The 27,325-nt window shown below is 35.5% G+C and overlaps 1 protein-coding gene across 1 annotated transcript in view; it reads right to left on the reverse strand.

Annotated features, from left to right (window-relative positions):
- Positions 1 to 24,619, reverse strand: part of LOC105383401 (cuticle protein 7) — a 32,586-nt gene extending 7,967 nt beyond the window's left edge. Inside the window, exons 1-2 of the mRNA XM_048632324.1 lie at positions 24,485 to 24,619; positions 17,997 to 18,026 (exon numbers count right to left, since the gene is read on the reverse strand). Coding sequence (XP_048488281.1) covers positions 17,997 to 18,014 — 18 coding nt within the window. The 5' untranslated portion in view covers positions 18,015 to 18,026; positions 24,485 to 24,619. The remainder of the gene's footprint in view (positions 1 to 17,996; positions 18,027 to 24,484) is intronic.
- Positions 24,620 to 27,325: the final 2,706 nt, after the last annotated feature.

Genomic DNA, 27,325 nt, shown 5'->3' on the forward strand with positions numbered 1-27,325 from the left:
GTCAGTACACCATAAGTCCATAACCCTAATATACATGAACTCTATGAGTTTGCCAACCTTGCCATAGGACCTATAATACCTAGGTATTAAACCTAGTTTAGGTGCTGCATAGCATTAGCAATGCATGTATTGTTCTATGATACATTGCCACATTATGTAGCTATGTACATACTTTGTATAGCGATCGTAAGACATGGGAAGCACATAAGTATTATATATTCTAACACATTACTCTACAGTAGTAGTATGTCCACTAATTACAATACAATGCAATCCTCTTTATTTGCATCAAAAACAGAAAAAAAATACAAATTAAAGCTTAAAAATAAAAACAGTACAAAAAGGCGGCCTTATTGCTTATAGCAATCTCTACCAGACATTATACTATATATTAATTACTTTAACTATGTAGGTATTAGAAAATAGTCTAGATTTTCGATGCTATTTGTAGTAGGTATACCTACCTAGAGCATTAAATTTAAGCACTACAGTAACTTACTTACGTTGTAACGGGTGTTACATTAAATAGTGTTAGGTCACTTAAGTTTGTAAGTACATGTATTTTCAGTTACAAGTTAATGTTTAACTTTGCGAAGTTCTTCGTTAGCGTTTCATAGGCATTCTAGGTATTCCCACTCAGACACAGAGACTAGGGGAGCACTTATAAAATTCCATCCTATGATTATGTTTGCGATCCATGTCGAAGATAATGCTATGAATTCTTCCATGCATCAGCTGTCACAATGGTGGCATTATTTCCATACTGGGTCGCACTCTATCACTCGTATGTTAGGTATTTGTACGTATTTAATTTACCACAGCTATTTATTTACATATTATGAATTTAATATATAATAATCAAATGCCGTAGCATCTGGTCTCATGTGTCAGATCCTGTTGGTCTTGAATGGCCATTAATAAAAATCCACCATGACTATGACGTGTATAATACATAATATGAATTGCAACAATTGAATCTTCCCAATGTTTCGCTCGAGAGAACCCAAACAGTTCACTTAATGAGCTGAATCAAAGAGTTGCGTCTACAATCAAAATTAAACTGATTCTATTGTTTCCAGTTATAGAATTGTGTGTAGAAATCTGTAGTCATTTGTTTTGTGCAACAATGAACGAAGATTGTTTAGTTTGGTAAGCAGATGCGAGATGCGTGTCTAGATAGGCACCCTATGATCTAGTTTAAATAATAACTTTCACTAGATCCGTAAGTAAAGATGATTTTTTTTTTTAGTTTTTGTCATCTGTTTTGTTGAGTGAATAATTTGTACGAGCTGTATTTTTGCTTAATGAGAATTATTTTACTAACATAATATATTATGTGTGAAAACTTTTAATTGGCTATGTATTAGGTACTAATCAAAATTTCTCATGTAAAATGTTTAGCTGTAAGTTTTCTTCCAAATAAATAAATATATATATTAAAACAGACTTTAGCAAACTAGCCCAGTGTCACCGAGCCCTTAAGAAGTCGTGTAGTCTCATTCCCGCGAGTCAATATCGTCAATATAGCATTAAAAGCTCAACCTTTTGGGCGCGGCAAAGTTCAGTCCAGATGTGAAGGCTAAACACGGGCAGACACGAGCTGGCAGATGCCAGATGCCACACTCGCTTTAGGGCGTTACTAGGGATGTTGTCTACAGTGCCACAAACTTATCTGTTCCGGTGAGAGCTCACGTAAATGTCTAGTATTTCTTCATTTTTTAAGATGTTAAGTTTTCCCGTAATGGTAATTTACCCTTGCGGTTTAAATAAACCCATCTACTCTATATCAATACATATTTTATTAGTAAATAATGAGATATGGACCAATTTAGTTAACTGTCACCGGAACAGATAAGTTTGTCGCACAGTAAAGCAATGAAATAGTTCCACATCCAAAATGAGACCAAATAACCCCAATTTTTAGAAACATCTTATTAAGAATTTGATCAAAATATTTTTGTTTTTAGTTGGTTATATTCTGATGCGCTGTTAAACGTAAACAGTATATATGATATTTATATTTAGTATCTATCTATCTATGTATTTGTGTAGATATATCAGCTGTCCGACACCCATAACACAGGTTCTGCCTAGCTTGGGGTCGGATGGCCGTGTGTGAGATGTCCCCACATATTTATATTTATTTATTTATATATAGTACCTACATCAATTACAGACGGCGTCATTAAGGTAGCCTTTTCCGTTCAGAGGTAATCTGGTGCTATTTCCACTGGAACCTTTTCATTGCTCGCGAATGTAACTAGGTAGGTATGTACGAAGATTTGCGGTTGTCTGGAAGGGATCACTTTTAGTAATAAAGCTTTATTTAATTATTTTCTGCTATATGTAGTGTGCCATAATGCGTAGGTATATTCTGGAACCAACTTTAACCAACTTTCTACCTATTACGACCGTTCCTTATATAAATATAAATAATATATAAACACTCACACCTTGTACCAATGTACTCCCTTGCGGGGTAGGCAGAGGTGCATTGCTGCAACCACTTTTCGCCAGTGTTCATGTTGGTCCCAATGTAATAGGGGGTCGGCCTATTGCCATTTTACGGGCACATCCAAGACCCGAGAACAAATATCTGTGTTTAAACAAATATCTGCCCCAGCCGGGAATCGAACCCGGGACCTTCGGCTCAGTAGTCAGGGTCACTAACCACTACGCCATTCGGTCGTCATACCGTTTCTTATATTCTTTATAATTATATAAAGAGATCTTCCGTGCTTCACGTGGTAAATAACCAAAAACGGTCGATTTCCAAATGCTTATCTGCTACTTATACTTATTTCGAAAACAGTCGGGACCAACGGATTTACGTGCTTTTACGATCACGGAAAAGCTCTAAATTGAAACTTAACGAATCACGAACTACTGAATGATTTCCTACTGATCTAATTTGGTTATGAATATACAGGGTGTTGCAAAAAGGGTATACTAAGCCGAAACCAGCATGTGCAGCATGGTATATCTAAGCCTGAAACTAAAATCAGAATTTCAAAATTCGCGAAAAAAGTTTAGTTTCGGGCTTAGATATAACGTGCTGCACATGTTGGTTTCGGCTTAGTATACCCTTTTTGCAACACCCTGTATAGCTACTTACCTAGGTACTGGATTTACCTGGGACTAGGATTGACGATGTTCGTTGGTTGTAAAGATTTACCTACTTAAGTCATTTTAGTAAGTACTTATAGTCAACGAAAGACATAAAGTTCACCACCTGTGGAAACTTTTGTGAGCTTTGTTAACGTAGGTACACATATTACACTCAGTGAGAAAATCACCAAATTAATCCTAAATGGAAAAGGATACCTTAATGGCGCCTTCTGCAACATTGAAGTACTATTTAACAGAGCATCAGGATATTACTAAATAAAAACGTTACTATTTTGTTCAAATTTGTAATTAGATATTTGAAAAAAATTAGATCGTTTGAAGTAAGTATTTTGAGAGTGGAACTTTTTCATTGCCCATGAGTGTAGGTATATCAAAGTAGCCCCAAAGTGGATGAACTAAATCCAGGGTTTTTTTTGTAAATTTCCTGTTTTGAAATGTTACATGAAAATAATCGATCATTAAAATTATAAAATTGCTGTTAAATTACAGACGACCTAAATATTTTATTCACCTCAATAACCGTTATTAGACGGTACTTACTACATACTAACAGGGGCATCAAATAATGATTTATTCTAAGCACAAACTGTTAGAGCAATCGATATAATATCAAAATTAGCCAATAACATATTTTATTGAAGATCAATCTTTAGGTTTAAACCTAATGATGTCACGACATTGTCTACCGTTCGATAAAGAACTCTATGACGGTGGAAGAAGGTTGAGAATCTTCTGAAACGGATATTGAAATGCCACTGAAAATGTTAGTTCATGTCATTGAAATGGATGTATTGATGACAATTTGAATGTAAGGCGCAGTACAGTCAGAAAAAGAGATAAGTATGCACCTTCAGTGCAAACAGTTGATTGTTAAAAGGATGACATAATTATACTAATGTACCTATCTATCTATCTATCATGGCGAGCTGATTTTCCGCATTTAGCCTCCAAGGTGGGCCACATTATGCGTGAAATACCTATGGGGTGACTAGCTATTAAGCCACCCAAGCTCACGCCAGAAAGCCAGTAGACGACCTAGGTTGCTCATGACTTCCCGGAGGGACCCCGGAGATCCAGGGATTTTGGATCGTAGTGTCTCCACGCCTTTGCAATGTAACAAGACATGGGAAGCTGTTTCATAATACTAATGTACCTATCGCGTACTTGTTTTGACTAGCATTTTCAAATTCCAAATGTATTGAATTTGACACTAATTACTTCGTAGGTGTTAAGTATTTCGTTTTGACTTCGCGATAGACACCCTGACAGATTAAAAAAAATAAAAATATATAGTTTCACAAGCTCAATTATTAAATGATTGAATAAGAAATGTTGACCTCTGAACCATATATTATGTCATGAATGAAACGAAATGACCCTCCTGGGATGAGTTATCACCTGTTCCTTACAGGGTGTTGCAAAAAGGGTATACTACTACTGTATAAATACAGGGTGTCCCATCCGAAAGATACTTACTCGTAGTAACATATCGCCTTCTAAATAACGTTTGTTACAATTGTCTCAGGTTAGATACCTACTTCACTGTCACGCTGACTGTACTTAGGTCTTAAGCTTGAATAACCTAGATCAATTTCGTGCCATCGCATGTTACACGTGTCGATATGAAAATTCATACAAATTCAAAATATTTACTAAGATATAGTAAGAAGTTTAACTATCATTAATAACAATCTTTGGAAGGTATTATGATATCAAATGAAAATTACTTAACTATTTAATTATGTACCTAAGTAGGTAGTATAATTATTATTTTTAATCTACCTTTCTAGAGGCCGATGTCTCTAAAAGTAAATAGGCTATGTATACTTTGTAATTGTATAGGTATTATTAGTAGTTATGATATTTTATTACTCACGACTAATGAAAAAGTTCCAAGTCTGCTGGTTGACTGGTAGAAAATCCCTTTAGGATTAAGTCTGCTTAAATTTATCTTATCTTTAGTAAATTATGCAATAAATGTAAAACTATTCATTGATCTAAATGCAAGACATTTACTTAGATAAGATGTTGCCTTACTCAATTTGCAACCCAAAATATTAGACTAGAGCAATTAATTAAAAATAAGCAATGAGATAAAATCTACAAACTGACAGTCGTAAAAATTACAATTCCATGTTAGATAGGTACATCTTAATTAAACAGATGGAACAATGCAGTTTGTTACGTAAACTAATTCCTTGGGAGATGATTTCGTTTTAAATTATAATTACTTACTCACTTATTAGTAAGTACCTCAAATAAGAAATGTAGGTAGTCACGGTTTAACAAAATTATTCTTTATGAATAGGAATTATGAAATTACCTAAGTTGCGTTTGTGCTCACAACTGTAAACTCTATAGGAAGGAAAATATGACTTTTTGCTCTGATTTGAGTAGGTATATATAGAGGGTAAACCACGACTGTATAAATTTTAATTTTTCTAATTATTTACCTACTAAGTATGAACATAATCTGCTAAATTGTTATTGGATAGTTTTTTCAGTTTTGGTCAAGTTACGGGAGTATAGGTACTTAATATTATAATGGTCACACAGTTACATTACATTATACCTATTAACCTTTTTGACATCAGCAAGGAACATTTGTGCCAACCCTAACAACCGATAAAAGCTAACCCAACATTGCACCTGTCAAACAAAATCGATATTCGAACGCATTCAAACGACATCACGACCCTCAGAACAATTGCTCGGAATGTGGAGCAAAGAGGACGCATAACATTTAGCAAATAGGTTGCGAATGGGAGATTTTCTTTTGACGTTTAAAGTTCCAAAATCGACCAATAGATGGCATCCAGCCTGTCATATTTATGAGCTGCATTCTTCTGAGGGGACGGAAGATGTCATAAATGGTACAAAGCTGTCTTAAACTAGTTAACACTTAATATTTTGAATAATATAACAGCTAGTTATTGGGTTTTTGTATTGGCTGTAAGGACTGGACTCCATGCCGGCCAAAAAAATGCAGGGCTGTGGAGTATGAAGTTTTACTAGCGCCATCTATAATCGGTTTTTGTCTATGGTTGTTGTCTGTGGTTGAAAATCTCCCATTGCGTCAGACTCTTTTCGTGGTCGAGTCCTCCCACCATTGCATTCTAAATTCAAACGTGATGATGCTTCGTGTCTCAACTCTATGCGGTTTCGTCTTACCATAGAAATAAGGTCTTATGTTCCTCGGAATACGGAGCCTAAGTTAAAGGGTGGCAACTGAGCAATTTGTTTGGTCGTGCGAGCGAGTTATGGTAACAGCTCATTACAGAATTGCTGGTGACCGTTGTAATTAATGTTTGTGGTGTGGTTTAATTGGTGACTGAATGAAATATGTAAAACAAACGTGTCCCATCTCAAGATCATAATAAATTCACAATCTCTGTCAGCCAAGAAGTTAAAAAGGAAGGATTTCGTGTAGATAGAAGATTATGAAACTTTGTAGAAAATAATCAAAAAAGTCAGATAAGTAGGTACTTACTATAGAAAAAAATGTATCCTAGACAGCATAGATTCGCAAAATAGGATCTACTTAGGTACCTAGCATCTATACCTGTGATTAAATGTTACCTACAGCTATGTAACCTTTTATTCTTATTAACTGACCTAATTTGAAATGCAACTTGAAAGATATTTTCCCACCTTTATGGTACTTAAGTAGATTTTGAAAAGATGTACTTACTTAGACACCTACCTACCTATCTATCATCATTGTGAATAACAGTGTTACAATTTAATCCCAAGAGAAGAGCAGTGTTGCAACGAGACCGCGTAAGTGTTTAGGTTCTCATAAAAACAATGCTTCGTATAATTATGTATGGCGAATAACCGTTTTTGAACCATACTGTCGCAACATCCTTCAAAATGGCGGCGGCGAACGCAGATTTTGGCGGCAGATTATGACAGACCGCGTTCCGATATTTACAAATTGTAGGTTATCTCCGATTCTAGATCACACGCACACGCTCAAATGATGGTCTAAAGCATTGGTACTCAACCTTTTTTATATAAGGGCCACAAACACGTTCAAGTCATGCTGTCGCGGGCCGCAAGCAATTTTTTTTGAACTTTTATGAAGCGATGTATAATAATATAAAAAAACACATGCATATACTATTAGACCAATAAAACAAAAAAATATTGTTATTCATCCAAATTTATATATAAGGAAAAATTGCCGCGAGTACTAAACACAACTCTGAAAACAGCGTTTAAAAAAATGTTGTGATGATTGGATAATTCGTTGGCGTATGGGTATCGTTTCTTAAGGAGAAAACTTTGAAGGTGATTAAATAAATTTGGATGAATAATTTTTATATGGATATAATCCCGATACTTTTTACATATAATGTTATTATCTATTATCTCATGGCACGCGGGCCACTGATAAAGGCCCGGCGGGCCACATGCGGCCCGCGGGCCGCAGTTTGAGTATAGCTGGTCTAAAGCTGCGTACAGACCGGCCAAACGACCGCCAACGAACGGGTTTCGTTGACCTTCGTTGCTGCAATCTGCCCTGTATTATGTATGATAAATATCCATCGTTGGGCGTTCACTCGGCGTTCGTTGGGCCGGTCTGTACGCAGCTTATCAGGAACTTAAATTAACAATATACGAACTAGACGGAGTATCAGTGAAAAAGATGGGTCTCGACAAATAACACCCCATCTCTACCACGGAGCTTATAATTAGTTCGGTTAGAATATAATACTCTTTATTTTGCACCATTAAAGAAAACATTACAATATCACAACTTTTATATAAAATAATACAAAAAGACGGTCTTATTGCTTAAAGCAATCTCTACCAGACAACCTTTGGATGGAAGGTTAGTTAATTATAAGCTTAATATTATTGATTTAAGAGTTATGAATAAGAACCTAGTATTATTGTGAAATTGGTTCCTACTAGCTTTAAGGGAATTTGCAGTGCCCACTATGGGTATCAAGTTGTAAGTACTATATTATTTTAAGATCATTAATGTACACTTGATGGCAATAAAATATTTGATTTGATTTGATTTGAAGAATATTTGGTTAGAATATTTGCGATTCATTGGTACAATGGTTGTCAAGTTTTTGCTCTGTTTTTGTATGTGACACATAATTTTTTTCGTATATTGTTAATCTAAGGTTATCTCCGATTCTGGATCGCACGTACAGCACAAATGATGGTATATCAGGAAGGTAATTTCCATAAACAGAAATACATTAAGCTACTTATGAGGTCCTGGTAGTATTTATGATTTGATAAACGGTACGTGAGATCAGGAGTTCAGTCGAGTCTATGGTAGTTTGGTCCGACCGAGCCTTTTCGAAATAGACGCAAGTAAATAGTATTTTTTATTATTTTTGCCCTCGAATTAAAATGCTTAAATACCTACTTATATCAAAGAGGCTAGATGTGGAATGTTTTCTCTTCATCGGAATGAATATTGGTAATTAATCATCATCAGCCTATATCTGTGCTGTGCTGTGCTCTCCCAAGGACGCTTAGGGCCTGTTTCACAATGTCTGGATAATGGCTACCTGAGGGATTTAAAAGATATGCTTTCACTCTCTGTAATTATGTTTTAGACAGTGGCAGAATGTCTTATATCCCACAGGTAGCCATTATTAAGACATTGTGAAACAGGCCCTTACAATATTATCATTAAGGATAACAAAACTTAAGATACTTACCGAATTCAAATTATTGGTAACTGGTTGACGACTTGGGTAAGGTGGCTGGTTATGATTGGACGCGGAAAGCTGTAGATCGCATCCACTGGTGTGATTTGGGAGAGACCTACTAGTCCAGCAGTGGACTGCTATAGGCTGATGATTAATATTATGATGATGAACTCAAATTGCGTACCCACTTTTCGCCAGTGTTTATGTTAGTCCCAATGTAATAGGGGGCGGGCCTATTGGCATTTTACGGGCACATCCAAGACCCGAGAACAAATATCTGTGTTTATACAAATATCTGCCTCAGCCGGGAATCGAACCCGAGACCTTCGGCTCAGTAGTCAGGGTAAAAATCACTTTTAAAATACTGTAAATTGACGTGTTTCGCAAGTGACGCGTGTAAAAAGTGTAATCATGGATACGGCGTGTAATTATGCGCGTAAAATGATGAACGTGTGAGTTTTTTTCTTATGCGTGTTTCGTTTTCGTACTATTGTTTGTAAATGGCAGCGAATTGATTTATTACCCATTTAGGATGTCAGCTGATGTTTTTAAAAGATTTTTGCGTAGTGTACTGTATCTGAAGGTATAGTATTAAGTGTGTACTTAAAATAAATTGATTTTTGAGTTGTTGAGTAGATAGATAGATAAAAAATATATTTTTGTAAACAACAAGAACAGAAGTTACATAGCTTATAACACTGATACCTAGGTACAAAAATAGTTATTTTATTTTTATGAGTAATTATCAAATATATTAATTTATTTAGGTATTTATCATATTATATAGGTACCCAATATAAACTCAACTAAGTACTTACATACAAAATTATTGTAAGTATGCCTACGTCTTCCACTACACATGTACAATACAGTAAGTACATCCTTATTTTGATTTCTTATGTACTAACCTACCGTAAGTTCATAGAAGGATTAAGGTACTTAACAACTTTACTATAAGTAAGATATAACTTAGATAAGTAATAAACTTTACGATGTGAGCTATTAAAAGAGGTTCACAGGAAATTGCAAATTTCACATACCTAGTTACTCATGTATACCTACCTAGGTATGTAATGTAAGTACAATAAGCAAAAGAGATCTCCCACCCCATCGCAACCTGTCTGGTCCTAAGACTCGTGATGATATTATTATAAATGTGGGTGGAAGATAGATTATTGAAATATTTTATCTGATTGCATTTTTGGGCTTAGATATACCATGCTGCACATGTAGATTTCGGCTTAGTATACCCTTTTTGCAACACCTGTAGATACGTAATCGTATGTATACAAAACTAGCTGTTCCCACGCACTTCGCTTCGCCTTAAAAAGTTTTCCCGTGGGAATTCCGGGATAAAAAGTAGCCTATGTTCTTTCCCAGGGTCTAGACCGTATGTATACCAAATTTCATTCAAATCCGTTCAGTAGTTTTGGTGTGAAAGAGTAACAGACAGACAGACAGACAGACAGACAGACACAGTTACTTTCGCATTTATAATATTAGTTAGGATTACAAAATCTCTAAGCTATGTACTTTTGATGACACTTATCACCCATGGATATTAAAATAAAAGTGGCACACATATAATATCTTTTGCTCACTGTACCCATAAGATCTAGGCCGTATGTAGACAATAATACCACCTGCTAGAAAACTATCTGCATAGGAAGTGATCTTAACACGATAAGCTGAATCTGATAGTTTTGTTATTTGAATCTTTTTGTCGAGAGAAAATAGGATAAACATTTGTTAATAGGCATGCTTGTTATGAGGTACTTACCTACTTATTTTATACAGGATGTTAATTTATCAGTAACGAACAGGAACCAGGTCTTTGTATGGCAAAAAGAGCGTGAATATTAAATTAACTTTTAATTTGTTTCTTGGCAATTTTCAGCTCACTTTTAATGGTCATATACTTAAATTATTTTTATATATAGGGTACGGTTTTACCATTGACCGTAACACAACCTGGGAACCCGAGACCATAGACTAATACACTAATATTAGTATATATATATGCCTGCAGTCAAAGCTACTAACCAATGTGCCCATACGGTCGTTTTTTTAAAACTTTGATGTTGAATAATAGATTAGTTAAACAGACCTATCTACTTACTATGAATACGAATTATTGTTGCGTGATTATTGTATTGTTATTAACACTTACCTTCCTATAACAAACAAGTCATTAGGTATTATAGGTATGTGAACAACAAAATATCAAATTTGTTACACATGTCACTGTAACAATACCAATGATTATCTTGTTATTTGTATCGTAGGTAGGTACTTATTAGGTTTCTAGCTATCACTTTCTATCGAAAGTTTTATTTGTTCGCTTGGTGATTTTACATAGATAAGAAACACTTCTCTGAATTTTACGAAAAAAAATACCTAATAATACAGGGTGTTGCAAAAAGGGTATACTAAGCCGAAACCTACATGTGCAGCATGGTATATCTAAGCCCGAAACTGAAATCATAATTTGAAAATTCGCGAAAAAATTTATTATTTTCCATAGAAACTTTGTTGGTCACATAACTTTTTACTATGGTTTTTTTTTCGCGAATTTCCAAATTCTGATTTCAGTTTCGAGCTTAGATATACTACCCTAATGTTTAATGTTTTAACAGAAATACAATATTTGGTGACTAAAGTTCCACCTATCGGTATCGTACTTATAGCATCAAATGAATTGTCATAAAATGTATGCAGAAACGGCGTCGGCAATGCCGATGAAGTGGACGCACTTGTGTGAATTTCTGTACAAAGAATACTGAATGCGATGCGTCCGTTGCGAACGATGCCGACGCAACAGGTAGAAGCTGAAGTGCCAATTTCGCCATAGTGGGTTAGAGCATAACCAGGGATTATTGCTTGACTTTTGATACATCTGTCAAGAATTTAATATGAAGATGACGTATTTCCCTGGTTGCGATCTAACCGACTATGGAGAAATTGGAGCTTACTTTCAAAGACCAATTTTCAGTATAAACATAATTTTATGGGCAGAAAGGGCATGCATGCATGTTACCAAAAAAAACTGTTACGAATTTTACGAAAATAGGTACTTACGTTACAATACGAACACAGTTTCTATGAAAATATTAAAAATATACAGTATACCTACTGTTAATTACAGTTTAACAGCGTAAGCAAAATAAAAACATTTTAAGTGCGTAAGGGACCTTCTTCTTTTAATTACTCAAAAAGGTTAATCGACTTCCTATTCCATAGACACGCATACACAACAACTACACAATATGAAATCCTTGAAATACCAAACTTAATAATAATAAAATTTAATATTTTTAATAATATAATCATCTTAACCTAACCTGTGACTCACAAATAATTTTGATTTTGAAAAAACTTACTTAAATAACCTCCAGAAAGGACGAAATAATACCAAGAGTCGGAAGACGAAAATTACAGGCCTAAGGCCTTAGACAAGCAAACCTAGTCCCGTCTCTTACTTTAGCAATTCCACCCACTATTCCTTACTGCAATGAAATAAAGTTCATTTCCGCATGCCATCACGTAGTTCAAGGGACAACTGACATGAATGGTCAGATCGTGTACATCTTACATAACGGTTTTAAAAGTTGGACTTCGATTTTCGAACTGTAATTTGGCTGTCGCAAGTGATTCCGGGTTGTTTAAAATAATAGCTATTTAATTGTCATTTCGCCTGTTTTTGTCATTGTTTTGCTTTTCTTATGTTAGACGACCGAATGGCGTAGTGGTTAGTGACCCTGACTACTGAGCCGATGGTCCCGGGTTCGATTCCCGGCTGGAGCAGATATTTGTTTAAACACAGATATTTGTTCTCAGGTCTTGGATGTGCCCGTAAAATGGCAATAGGCCCGCCCCTATTACATTGGGACTAACATAACACTCTGGCGAAAAGTGGGTGCAGCAATGCACCTCTGCCTACCCCGCAAGGGAGTACATTAGTACAAGGCGTGAGTGGGTGTTTTTTTTTTCTTATGTTACGTAGAGGGTGTTTTTGTATCAGTAATCAGTTAATGTGCATTTAAATACACCCACGAGCAATGGAAAAGTTCCACCCGCCATCACTGCTTGCGAGTGTTACAGTAAGATTGCCCGCCCATGGCTGAAAACAGATAAAGATAAAGAGATAAAGATAAATCTTTATTTGCGAAAAAACATGGTATACAGATGTTACACAAGCTTGGTTTCACATGTTTTGCAAAGTAACTTTTGCATGCAAATTTTACATTACACTAATATAATACAATTTACTCAAATATTTACAATTAAAACCAATTAGACATAAGTTATTATTTACATAAAAAAAATTAAATTGTGTCATTTAATTTACATAAATGGACATGTAAAAAAATTGTAAACACACATAATAATCCACTGCCGGACATGAGTCTCCAAATCTAGAGGGTTAATTCCACAATCTCCACGCTAGGCAGGTGCGTTGGAGATATCACACAACACTAACATTTAACATCCAAGACCTTAATACAAAATAACTGACTATAATTTATCCGGGGATCGAACCCGGGACCTTCGGCATAGCAGTCAGGGTCACTAACCACTACACTATCCATTCATCTAATATATCACACGGTCGGTCGCTCTGTCTGTCTGTCCGTCATTATGGTTGATCTCGTGTGATTTCTAACACACTTGTTATTTTCGCAAATTGCCCACGTAATTTGAGTTGGGCTAGTATGGAGTAGGCTTTTTATATCGCTGATGCCTGTGGTCTTTGTAAGTTTCTAAACTACTTCTGTTTGGGATTAAAAAAAAACAGTTTTTCAACGTTGAAGAAACATGTTAGTTAGTCACGTGACTTTTTTTATATGGAGAGTGTTTTTTACGAATTTCTAAAAGTTTAGTTATGCAGCAAAAGTTGTTTAGAAACAGCCCCTGCTGCTGACTCACCTCTAAGCCCTTTGCTCTATACCTTCAGAAACATATACAGGTATATGAATATTCGCAAGTACACGTAAACGTGAGAGGATAAGGAAACTGGTTTGGATCTTCAAGACATTACGGCATGTTGCATCAAATAAATTAATTAAACAGATTTACCTAACATTAGCTCAGTCCGTCATAAGTTATTGTATAACAATATGGGGTGGTGCGACACAAAGTAAATTTCTTGAAGTCGAAAGGGGTCAGCGCTATCTGCTCAAAGTTATCCACTTCAAGAAACGTATTTTTTCCACAGAGGAACTTTACAAACTGTGTGAACTACTTTCTATACGTAAAATATATATACTAACTACAATTTTGAAACAACACAAAAATCTAACATTTAACCCTTTACTATTAAATCGAAGGAGAAAAGGAAAAGTAGTATCTCAACCCTTCAGAAGAACTGAGTTTGCCAAGAGACAGTTCTCCACGCAAAGTGGTTACATTTATAATAAAATAAATACATTACTGGACATTTACCAAAACACATCACGTGAATGTAAAATAAAAGTTACAGACTGGCTAAAGACACAAAATTATGCAGATACTGAAAAAATCCTTAAATATATATCATAAAAATCTAAAATTCAAGTATTGGACATACTCATTCATCTATTTACATACACAACACGACACCCACACACACACACACACACACACACACACACACACACACACACACAAACACACACACAAACACACACACATACATCAGCATGATATTACAATATGTTAATATTCACCTAAGCATGTTTTTCTTTATATTTCTTAGTAAGTTATGATCTCAAAGTTATTTTTACTCACTGTATTATTATTAAACACTAGATTATTGATATAATTAAGTACCTACTAGAGATATGGAAGAGCGGGGCCTCCTGTCACAGGTTATTACATAGCCTACTAGGTTGGTCTCAGCACTTGATTATAGATTGTGTAAACCATTATTGTTAACGAAATAAACATTTTTGATTTTTTTTTTTTTTTTTTTTAATGTCCTCTTCTAATGTTTTCTGTATCTACAAATAATGTCTGGAAGAGATCGCTTTTTATTTTAAGTTATGTTTTATGTTGTGCAAATAAAGATTATTATGATTAAATGTATTCAAAGAAGCCATCTCCACACTAACCACTCAAACTCAAAGCTCTCTGTAACTCTGATCGTTACTACAGAACATGCATCTAACTGCAATTTGACTGTCATCGTATAATACCTACTCTTACCATCTATCACGATGTTTGTATAACAACGAATGCCTACATAAGTATAGTCAGCAAAAAGGGATACTTAATACATACACTCACGAGCAAAGAAACAGTTGCACTTACAAAATGCAGACACCAAATTGACCGTATTATTTTAAACATTTAACAAGAAATATGAACAAAATGTTTACGTTTTTAGTTGTTAATACTCTGATGCGCCCTTAAATTTACGTAAACAAATATTTTTTTGGGACTTTAAACAAAAATGGTAATGTTTTGTGTTGCAACCGGAAGCAAAGAGTTTTTACCACTATTAGTTTCCAGTCAAGGTCTAAAGTTCATTGGCAGTTCATGGTGATGACGACCGAATGGCGTAGTGGTTAGTGACCCTGACTACTGAGCCGAAGGTCCCGGGTTCGATTCCCGGCTGGGGCAGATATTTGTTTAAAACACAGATATTTGCTCTCGGGTCTTGGATGTGCCCGTAAAATGGCAATAGGCCCGCCCCCTATTACATTGGGACATTTGGGACTAACACACACACACTCTGGCGAAAAGTGGGTGCAGCAATGCACCTCTGCCTACCCCGCAAGGGAGTACATTAGTACAAGGCGTGAGTGCGTGTGTGTGTTTTTTTAATAACGTAATAGTTTATAACCTATTTACATGCAATGCCAATGTTTGAGTAGTTATTATATCTAAACTATACCTATAATTAAAAGTGTAGGTAGGTACACATTTGGCACATCAGTAGGCCGTATCGGCAACATCAGGCAATGAAATTCTAAGATTAATTGTATTGAGTAGGAGGCTTCTACTTGCACACAGTCTGAGATTCATACTCAGAGGCTTAAGGGGTCTAGTGTAGGTTTTTCCATAACCGATCGAGCAGTGTAACCTTAGATTAACAATATACGAACAAGTTGGAGTGTGTGACAACCGAATGGCGTAGTGGCTAGTGACCCTGACTACTGAGCCGAAGGTCCCGAGTTCGATTCCCGGCTGGGGCAGATATTTGTTTAAAACACAGATATTTGTTCTCGGGTCTTGCATGTGGACTAACATAACACTGGCGAAAAGTGGGTGCAGCAATGCACCTCTGCCAACCCCGCAAGGGAGTACATTATACAAGGGTTGAGTGTTTGTTTATTTTTTGGAATGTCAATGCAAAGAAACGTCTCAACAAATAAATACATATATAATAGCTTGTAACACATTAAAAAAAATAAGAATAAGTGTTGTTTGTATTGTCCAAATAAAATATTACACATGTAGGTATTCTTGTTGGATAGTTATAAGAATTCGACTATTATAACAAAGCTCTTAATAATATAAATGTGGTTTATTATTATTACACTTATTACGTACAGAAATAAAGATCTCTGGAAATAGTATCATTCTCTCTCTCTCTCTCAGCCTTCTGTAGTCCACTGTTGGACATAGGCCTCTCCTAACGATCGCCACCCCAAACGGTCACCCGCCATCTGCATCCAGCGGCTTCCCGCTACCTTCCGCAGATCATCAGACCAACGGGTTGGGGGGCGACCGACACGCCGTTTGCCGACACGGGGTCTCCACTCCAGAACCTTTCTACTCCAGCGGTCGTCGGCTCTGCGGGCTACGTGGCCAGCCCATTGCCACTTCAGCGTGCTAATCCTTTTGGCTATGTCGGTAACTTTAGTTCTCCTGCGGATTTCTTCATTACGAATCCTATCTCGCAGGGACACGCCTAACATAGCCCTTTCCATAGCACGTTGAGCAACTCTGAGCTTGTGGATAAGCCCTTTGGTGAAGCACCACGTCTCGGCTCCGTAAGTCATCACTGGCAACACGCACTGATTGAAAACGTTTGTTTTCAGACACTGAGGTATGTTTTCAGTGAAGATGTGTCGTAATTTCCCGAACGCTGCCCATCCGAGTTGGATTCTACGAGCTACCTCTTTATCGAAGTTGGATTTACCTAATCGGATCACTTGTCCTAGGTAGGGATACTGATCGACAACTTCGATGGTGACACCTCCTACAGTTACGGGCGATGATGAAACATGTTAATAGTATCATTACATTTTGTGAATGCAAGGTTTTTTATAACGATTGTCATCATAATAGGTACTTATTTAATATTATAATTTTTATTTTGTTATTAACAAAATACGAAATATACATTACAACTCTGCGTTTTATTAATTTTACTTAAGGTTATAAAGTGTAGGATCATTAGCCTCAAGCAATATTGAATGGTAGATTTTAGTTTGACCGATTTAAATACGTTCAGTTTTTAAAAGAGACAAAAAGTTTTTTATTTAACAGCCATCTTTTATCAAAACATTGTGTAACAGGCACTTAAAACTTTAATCACCGGTTAAAACACGGGAATTCTCAATTAAATATATAATTATCATCGGCCTTCCCCGTCAATACATGTCTATAAAATTCAATGGGCAGGTTCGCAAGAATTTTAACTTCATACATAGTGTAGCTAAGTTTAAAATCTATACAATGTCTTTTTGTGTGTCCTGAGAGTGTAGTGGCCATTGTATTGTATCAATAATGTGTTAATTAACTGCACCCACATCTACAGGGTGTCGCAAAGATCGCATTGTTACTTAACTTAATTAAATTAATTTAATTTGTGTAGTGTTGGACAACGCTATCGAATTGCCACGTTTGTTTCTGATAGGTGTATAAAACAAAATAATTATGAGTAGATTCGTAAGTCATAGTCATAACATAACTGATATATTGTTAATATTTATATGATGTGTGGTTAAAATTGAGATACCTATTTAAGTTTGATTTCTTATAAATGTTAAAGTGTATTTATATTTTTGCTTTTCGTCTGTAACTACCTAAATACCAAATCATTTTTTGTGAAAACTTTTCTGGACTATGTATTCATCTGATAAGTAACCTTATTTACTAAATAATATAATAATGCATCTGGTTTTTATTAAAATATAGTTGATCCACCCTGTATATGGAACATTAGTAGAGAATGCGTGTTGGATTATGGCCACTTACCGATTTAGCTGAATACATTGTTGCGTTTATCTGTGAAAGAAAAATAGTTTTAGTTATAAAATGTGGATATTTTAGGCTTAGACGGTTTCAGTGACAATAGCTCCAAATTACGCCAAAGGTGCTGCAGTAGCTGAGTGGACAACTTTTTGACGACGACAGCAAATTCATAATATTTAATACTAGCTGTGCCCGCGAGCTTCGCTTCACCTTAAAAAGTTTTCCCGTGGGAATTCCGGGATAAAAAGTAGCCTATGTTCTTTCTCAGGGTCTAGACCATATGTATACCAAATTTCATTCAAATCCGTTCAGTAGTTTTGGCGTGAAAGAGTAACAGACAGACAGACAGACACAGTTACTTTCACATTTATAATATTAGTTAGGATTAGGATGATTTATAACCAGTACTTATATTAGATAATTAATATTGCTGTCTAAGCCAAATAAAGTTTTTCTTTCTTCTTTCTTTCTTTAAACGGAAAAGGCTAGCTCAATGACGCCGTCTGCAATATTGAAATACATTTAACAGTGCATCAGAATATTACTAACTTAAAAACGTTTAACAAAATATTATTATTGTGTTCCATTTTTTTATTAAATGGTGTAAGCATTTTGTAAGTGGAACTATGGGCTTGTAATACAAGCCCTAAGTATTTATTTCATTGCTTGTAATGAACGCTTCCAGTTTTGATACTTTTGATATTACTGTAACTACAACTGAAAGAAAGAAAGAAGAAAGAAAAATATTTTTATTTGTCTCCATAATACATATTAAAATGAAAATAAACTAAAACTAATAATAAATTAGAGACAAAAAGGGGCAGACTCAGCATCTGCTGCGAGCTGCTGGGCAGCAACGCAACGCTGTTTTTCAGCCTGTCCATGTGCATGCACTTACTACAACTAGCAACAAAATATTAAGTAGCTAAACATACGCAAGGAATTTATTACACACGCTCTAAACTCGTAAAATTGCATTGTAACTTATATCATACTCGTAATAAGGATTCAAATTTACATTAGCATGTAATATGCGTCCTTAAGATAACTTAGTACTTGTGGAGAGCTTGCTATGAATATTTTAAGGATGTGTGTAGTATAAGTTTGCTCATTTTCTCACGTGAGTAAATCTACCTAAGCATGAACTTAAGTCCTAATTAACGACAATTCCATACTGAAGTTCTAGTTCAGTGTTTAGAAATTTGGGGAAAACAGGCTCTGCCTCTTGGGGTCGGATGTCCGTGTTTGAGATGTCTCCACATATTTATTTATTTATCATTAGGTATCCAAGAGTGAAATTGTGCCACACAATCCTCTATGTTTACTGCATCTATAGCTAGACGAAGACTTGCGAAAGGTGGCTGGTTATGATTGGATGCGGAAAGCTATAGATCGCATCCAGTGGCGTTCTTTGGGAGAAGCCTACGTCCAGCTGTGGATTGCTATAGGCTGATGATGATGACGATTATCTAAACTACTTTGTACGGTCATCTACTTACTTAGATGTAACCACTTGGATAAATTAATTATCAAATAGATTATTATTACGCACTAGAGTTAAGAGTACGTCAATTACCCTCCACTAACGAATACAAAGTTATGAGTCTAATTAAATGATCTTAGGTCACCTATTCAGGTTACCTAGGCTAGTATTATCCCCAGACCCAGGTTAGGTAACACTTTGATCTTAGACCTAGCAGAAGATATGCCATTTCTTGCCACAATCACTCTTGCTGTCGTACTTTTACTACTATTGGATCGATATATCACAAAATGGTAAGTATAATTATGTCGTTTGAAGGAAATGGGACCTTCGATTGTGGAGTTAAAGCTGAAAGTCGTGTAAGACGTCTGACATGCGTGGAATTAGTTTAGAATGTGTCTTCTGTCTTCCGTGATTATCTTCCTACTCTTATACAGGGTGGAAACTTATCAGTGAGTGAGTTTAAGTTTTACGCAAACGCAACGTGGGACGCCCTCCTGCCCACTGGACTGACGACCTTAGGCGAGTAGCCGGTAGTGGTTGGATGAGGAAGGCCGAGGACCGAGTGTTGTGGCGCTCCTTGGGAAAGGCCTATGTCCAGCAGTGGATGATTATTGGCTGATGATGAGTTTAAACGTCATATTACCCGATATAGCTAGATAGAATGCTCATGTACCTACGCCAAAAAGAATAATAAACTTGATTTGGGTACAAAATACGGTTGTATCACTTAAAGAGATCTCTGCCGGATAAATTTCGGATGGATGGAATTTATAAGAGATTGAGATTGGATATACTGTACCTGTTAAGTACATACCATACCTTGCCTACATTTTTTGTATGGGAAATCGAAGAAATATATAAGTAATGTTTAGTTTTGATCAATCTAAATGTAAATGTTAAAAAGGTTGAGAATATAACCAAAAAGGGGCACCTAGGTCATTTTCAGCTTTTATTTGACAAGATTTTGTTTTTATGGTTCCGCCAAAAAAACGTCGAAAAAAATGTGGGTTCCGTAGGGAATAGGCAGTATTCGGGAACCTCTGCCATATGCAACTCAAACTTTAAACTATTTATATACGAATGTTCTTTCTGAACCTATTAATCAACTTAGTGCCAATTTCTCCAAAGTCGTTATAGCATAAACAGAGAGTAGTGGTTGACTTTTGACACATCTATCATGAATTTTATATGGAGATGACGTTTAATTTATAGATCAATCCCTGTCTGTTAGATAACCGACACTGGACAAATAGGCACTCAGTGACGTTTCTAACCCAATATTAGTTATTCTCCCCTAGCGGGGTAGGCAGAAATGCATTTATGCGCCCACTAGTCAAGGCTTCAACCTAACAGACAATAAAGTGTGGAACAATGCGCCTGACGACGTGGGACGCTTGCGAAGTCACCTCTCAATACAAAGTTTAAGGTAACGGCAAAGATTAGTGAGCTACACAGACGCGACTGTTAGGTGTACAAATGTGCCTAAATTAGAAAAATGTGAAAACCTGTTATTTGCTTGAAATGTCATATAACCCCTATGTAGCTTAAATTTGCTATTTGCTGGTTGGTTTTCCAAATATAAAAAAATAAACAAATTAGTTTTGGAAATATTAGCATTAATTAACACTGCAATGATTAATAAAGAAATTAATAATAGGAAATTGGGAGCGGTGGTAGCTCAGTCGGGTAAGCGCCCGCTTCTTAGAGAGTAGCGGGGTCGAATCCCGGCGCTGACATGTACCAATGAGTTCTTTGGACTTTAAGTACAATGTATACCATCTTAAGGTGAGGGAATCATCGTGAGGAAACCTGCACATCTAGATTCTAGCCCCCTTATTCATAGAAAAGTTACAATACGTTTTAACTAAAAAACTGTTTTGTCCCTCTCTGTCAAAGAACAAATTGTTCTTTGTCGGAGAGGGACAAAACAGATTATTAGTTAAAACGTTCTGTAACTTCTCTATGAATAAGGGGGTAGATGTGTACCCTAAGTGCATTGTACTCATTCAAAAAGGGCGATACGGCTCGCGACCTATCACGTGAGTACAAATGTACAGCGAAAAGCGGGTGATTCACTTGCGAGTCAACTCTGACTACCGCTTCGGGGATTATATTCGTGAGCATATGTATGTATGTTTATAATATAATATATTATTACTTATATTTACATATTTGTCACCAAAATAACAGTAGGTCTAGTACAGGTTTGATAGATTGACGAAAACTATAAAAGTTTACGTTTTCTCTCATACAAAGTAGCGCCTCTAATGGAAACTATCATAAAACTTTCGACAGATAATGTGCGTTGGTGACAGAAGAAAACCAAAACTTTTTTCGTTTACGTAAATTGCAAAACCCGTACTAGAGGCCCTGAACAGACGACAGTAAAGATAGTTATTCGGAAAGGTATAAAATGACTTTATGACAGTCTATCACAGGAAAATGCTTTTAATGAGGCGTGAAGCTCGTAAAGTTATTTATTATGTAATACAATACATTGAAGAATATATTTTATTCAGTTTAATTCAATGACCCGTTACTATTAAGCATTTATTTTTCACTTACATCATCACTAAGGCCCGGTTTCACAATGTCTGGTTAGTGGCTACCTGTGAGATAAAATACATGCTGTCACTCTCTGTTATTATAATTTTGACAGTGTCAGCATGTATTTTATCCCACAGGTAGCCGTTAACCAGACATTGTGATACAGGGCCTAAGACTTATACGGCTATTAAAGTTTTAAACAAGGAACCTTAGGTATTTTAGAAGGTCGTAAAAATACATACCTAAATACCAAATAGGTACCTACTAGCTTTTCCCGAGAGCTTCTTTCTTTGCATCGCCTTAAAACGTTATCCACTGAGAATTCCAGGATAAATATCTAGGATGTCACATTTATATGTAACATACATGCAAGTAAATAACAAACATTCTAAACTACAACTATGATTACTTATGTATTTTAGCATTAAGTTCAAGCTTTCTACCCCTATTTACAAGTACCTACATTTTGTGAAATAGATAGATATATAAAAACTCCCTAGGACTTTAGTAGTTAATAGTTCATAGCACAAGCTTGCTTGTGTTGGGGACCACCAACTCGCACTAGGCCAGCGTGGTGGACTAGGCTAAACCCTTCCTTCATTGGAAGGAGACCCGTGTCCAGCAGTGGGGACGTGATGGATCGTGATGAGAGTTCATAGCGACATGGTATCGTAATGATAACTGCGTCATTAAACATAGCTTCGAAGATGATTAAACTCTTATAAGGATTCTTGTGGCATTACTTAGAGCTTAATAAAGTCAATGATTGTCATTTAAATACGTTGGATTTTTTCTTGCACGTGGTTGGAAAATGGTTTTGCAATTAAAATGCCTGTTGGAACCAGTATAAAATTGTCGCATCATATCCTACATTTGACGGCACCGTAGCTAAGGCGGTAGTGAAGCTGCTTCCGAAGCTTGGGGCCGCGGGTTCGAATCCCGCCCACGGCAAACATTCGTGTGATGAGCACTTGTGTTTGCCTTGTTGTCGTTTATCTATTTAATAATGTCAATGTAATCTATGTATTTGTGTAGATATATCAGCTATCCTACACCCATAACCTATGTTCTGCCTAGCTTGGGGTCGGATGGCCGTGTGTGAGATGTCCCCACATACATACATATAACGATTAGTTTTTACTGCTCTAACAGTGAGAAAAACTTAAAGTAATGTACTTCACATTAAATGATAGAAATGTAGACGTAGGTACTTAGTAGATTTTTTGTGTGACTTGTTTTTTTTGCAGACTTTATATTTTTAGGCTATGGAACTATTGAACTTTATACATATATCTGGAGGAAGAGGACATAGTTTTGTGATACTCTACTTGATTTTATATCATAGAAGTGTCACTGCTGTAGAGGTAGTACTTTTAATCTTTGGCCAAGACCTAGGCACAGTGCAGAGTGAAGGGACGAAAGAGCATGCCTATAAGACGTGAACCTTTAATTTGGAGTTAGATTTATATCTTCACGAATGGAATCCCAAAAGGCACTAGATGTAGGGCATCGGCTTGAGTGTGAAATGCGCGGTCGTAAATATGCGAGCGTGAGACCCGTCGTTGTTCAAAGTGCAATTTGTGTCGTTATGAATTATAATAATATTATGTATAATTATGATGCTTTTATAGCTTAATTTTGATTTAAGTATGTAAAATTTACTTAGTTGGGTGGCAATTTTGAAGAAAATCATTAAATTTTTACTTTGAATACTATATCCAACTATCCATTGTGAAGGGTGGACAAAATGAATTGAATTTAACTATGGATGACCTGAAATAAACAATTATTTTATTTTATTTATTTATTTCTAATACTTATTATTATTAAAGATACCTATAGCAGCATGCTACTGCCGAATTTTCGTATAGGTTCTAGGAGAATTGGTTTTTTAGCTGGACCTGATGATCTCTTCAATAATTTAGCATAGTACCTACTTACCTCATATAGATTGACTGATAGAAAAGGCTTTTCGCATTAAGTTCACCTGTTGTACACTTACTATAGTAAAAAAGAGTACAGTCTGTATACCGTACATTCACATGTTTTTTTTGGTCAAATGATTTTTTATTATGAAGATCATTTTTTTTCCTGAATTTACAAAAGTCTTAGAAAAAAAGTTGTGCAGAATGACCTCCTGAGTCAGCCCTTTTGGCTTAGTATACAATTTTTGCAACAGCCTGCACTAACTATAGCAATTTATTATGTTAAATGCTTTTTCCATTATTTTAAGAATGTATCTATCGTTATTATTATTATTTTCCACAAATTATATTTTTTTCATGACATTATTTTTTATTATCTTTCTTGACATGATTATAATTTATCGAAACACCGCTTGCACCTCTGTTTTCATTTGAAAACATGGATATTTATCCATAACTGAAAAAATACACCAACAACAACCCTTACTAAAAACTACTTTTATAAAACCGCAAGAAAAAGAAAAAATACATACTTTTCTCGTTTATCACCGCAACACTACACTTGAACAAGTCCAACGTCGCACTAAACACAATTTAACTAAAGTTTACTAAACCGCAGTTAGATCTAACCAACCTTCAAAGACTGAGGTTCGAATACGACTGAAAGAGTCGAGCTTAGACAAACACTTTTATACTTGATCTTGTTTCAAAGCGTACTGTAAGTTTAGGGTACCAACTCGCATCCGATGACATCAGTGTAGCGATCACAGGATTCGATACTATTTTCGAAACTACACAAACACATGGAAAAATAACAATATCGTCAACTGTCACTGTCAAAATGTAAGGCAAATTTGTCAGTTCCAAAAGTGACATTTGTTTTTTTTCATATACTTATTTGTGTAGATTCGAAAATAGTATCGAATCCTATGATAGTCGTACTTCCTATAGCTCAGTTAGATTAACAATATTAGAACAACATGGAGTGTCAGTGCAAAAGTTGAGAGTGTTGTGCGTTTCGACAAATAACATCCCACTTGCAGATCCAAGCTCTTATTTTGGATTACTTTTGTTAGAAGATTAGTGATTTTATTCATTGATACAATGGCTGTCATTAGGTTGAACTTAAAATGGTTTGACAGTGAGCAAAATGGGTTTTTCTTGCCTTGTCTTTATGTGTGACACACACCATCTGGAACTGTATTGTAAAATCAGTAGTGAAGTTGCGACAAGTCGTTTCCTGCAGTGTAATGTCGTCGGCCGCCAATTGGTACCTTTAGATGCATAAGTGACGCGGTAGTTAGGCCTGTAGCACACTGGATGGTTGAAAGGGAAAGTTTTTTTTGTTTATGGCGTATTTAGTTAGTTTAGTGTTTTATTGGACTGAAAATGTCAGGTCGTTTTGTGATTATGGGTTTTAGGTCATACTTAAAGGTCTGTTTTAGGCACTGTCGAAATATACGAGTGATTATTAACTGTAAACCTAAGATTGGTAAGAACTACTTAATACTTACTTATTACTTAATTCGAGTCTAAAAAGATAGAATGTACGTCTCAAATTAACGTGCAAAATAGGTTATCCAAGCAGTTAGTCCATGTTATTTTGAATCGGTTCTATTACCGGAAGAACTATTTTGGGACTAAGGTACCTTCTCGCTATATATTTATTGTATATCAGTACTTAACCCTCTACAATCGAAACAACGAGGTAAAATTAAAGTTATAAGGGTTAAGTGTCTAGTACGTCTAATCTATCTCTAAAACTCAAATACCAGTTACCAGAGTCATATTAAATATTTTTGTTTGCGAAATAAAATTATCGAGAGATTTTTCAGTATTTTGTAATCAAAATCGCTACAATAATGTTTCATGTTATGTAAATTAAGTAATTTATGGATTTTTAAAAATTCTGCTACGTAAAATACTCAGTGTACATCGACCTTTATCACAGATATTCTCAGGGCATTTTGAGATGCGCGTGAGTGTGAAACGACCTTAGATCGCTGTTTTTTTATTAATAGTAAAGAGATGAGGAAGTCAGATGTTTGTAGGTCTTTTCAATTTGGAATACCTATATATTTTTTACATTGCAATAGTATGCAATGTAAGTTCTTATGACTCCTAATATCGATATACCTATAATAAGTACGGATATAACATTGATACTAACAAAACACCTGCGTAAAAGTGAGTGCATCAATGCATTACTGCCTACCCCGCAAGGGAGTACCTAAAAGCGTGAGATTTTATGAAAGGCTATGTATAATTTTGTATTGTTACAAGAATACAGAGAATTGAACCGACGACCGTTTAAAGAATTTATGAGAATACATACTCCTTAACTGCCAGTTTCACACAGGAGAACATAGTGTTTTAGCTTCCACCTTTCGGTATCGTACACAACGGACGCATCGCATTCAGTATTCTTTGTATAGAAATTCACACAAGTGCGTCCACTTCATCGACATCGCCGACGCCGTTTCTCCATACATTTATGAAAATCCGTTTAGTGCGATACGTAAGATACCGATAGGTACACGCTTACCTTCTGCAGAACTTGTAAATACAATGCATGTCTCTGATTGGATGCATAGTCGTCAAGTAAGACTTATTTTAATGCCTGAATAGATTTATTCATGTGAGAAACTGGGTTTAAAACACTATCCTACCTTATTATTATATCTGATAACATCTTCTTCTTAATGTAAGTAGTTATGACAAAATGTGATTTACTGTTATGTAATACCTTATATACACGCAAGCATAATTCATATGCCTACATTAACTAATAAAAAAGGATTAAATATGAAGTAATGTATTTTTTTTCCGAGCTATTCAGTTTTTGTAACTTTGCTTCTGTAAGTCATAATGGTACCTATTTAACTATGTACAGTCAGAAAAAGATATATGTAAGCTATCCAGCGAAAATAGTTTGATCTTAGGACTCGTGGGTGTTAGATATATGAATCAAATAATGTTTTATCGACACATATTCAAACAATCTCTTTAGGTTAAGTATTTTTCATGTCACGTATCTCCCGTCAGTGGATCATAAAATCAGATGGTTTGCCATTTTAGCTGACTGTACTTAATGTTTCGATTGATAAGATTACTAAAATTATACTTGCTTACATTACAAACTTTAAAAAAATGTCTGGGACGGAATTGTACTTATATGAAAGTTCAATGCGCGCGTTTAATTCTTTTGTATGAAAATTTTGTTTCAACAGATTTTTCGAAAGTTTATGAGTATGTGTGTACGTTTGTTACTTCCTACGGGAAAACTTTTCAATCAACATTCTTAATTTCATATAATTCATTATCTGCTTAAATGCACACCCAAGTACATGGAATGTGAACTTTTTGTTCGTTTA

Source organism: Plutella xylostella, chromosome 31 (assembly GCF_932276165.1).
Source record: "Plutella xylostella chromosome 31, ilPluXylo3.1, whole genome shotgun sequence".
Taxonomy (NCBI): Eukaryota; Metazoa; Arthropoda; class Insecta; order Lepidoptera; family Plutellidae; genus Plutella; species Plutella xylostella.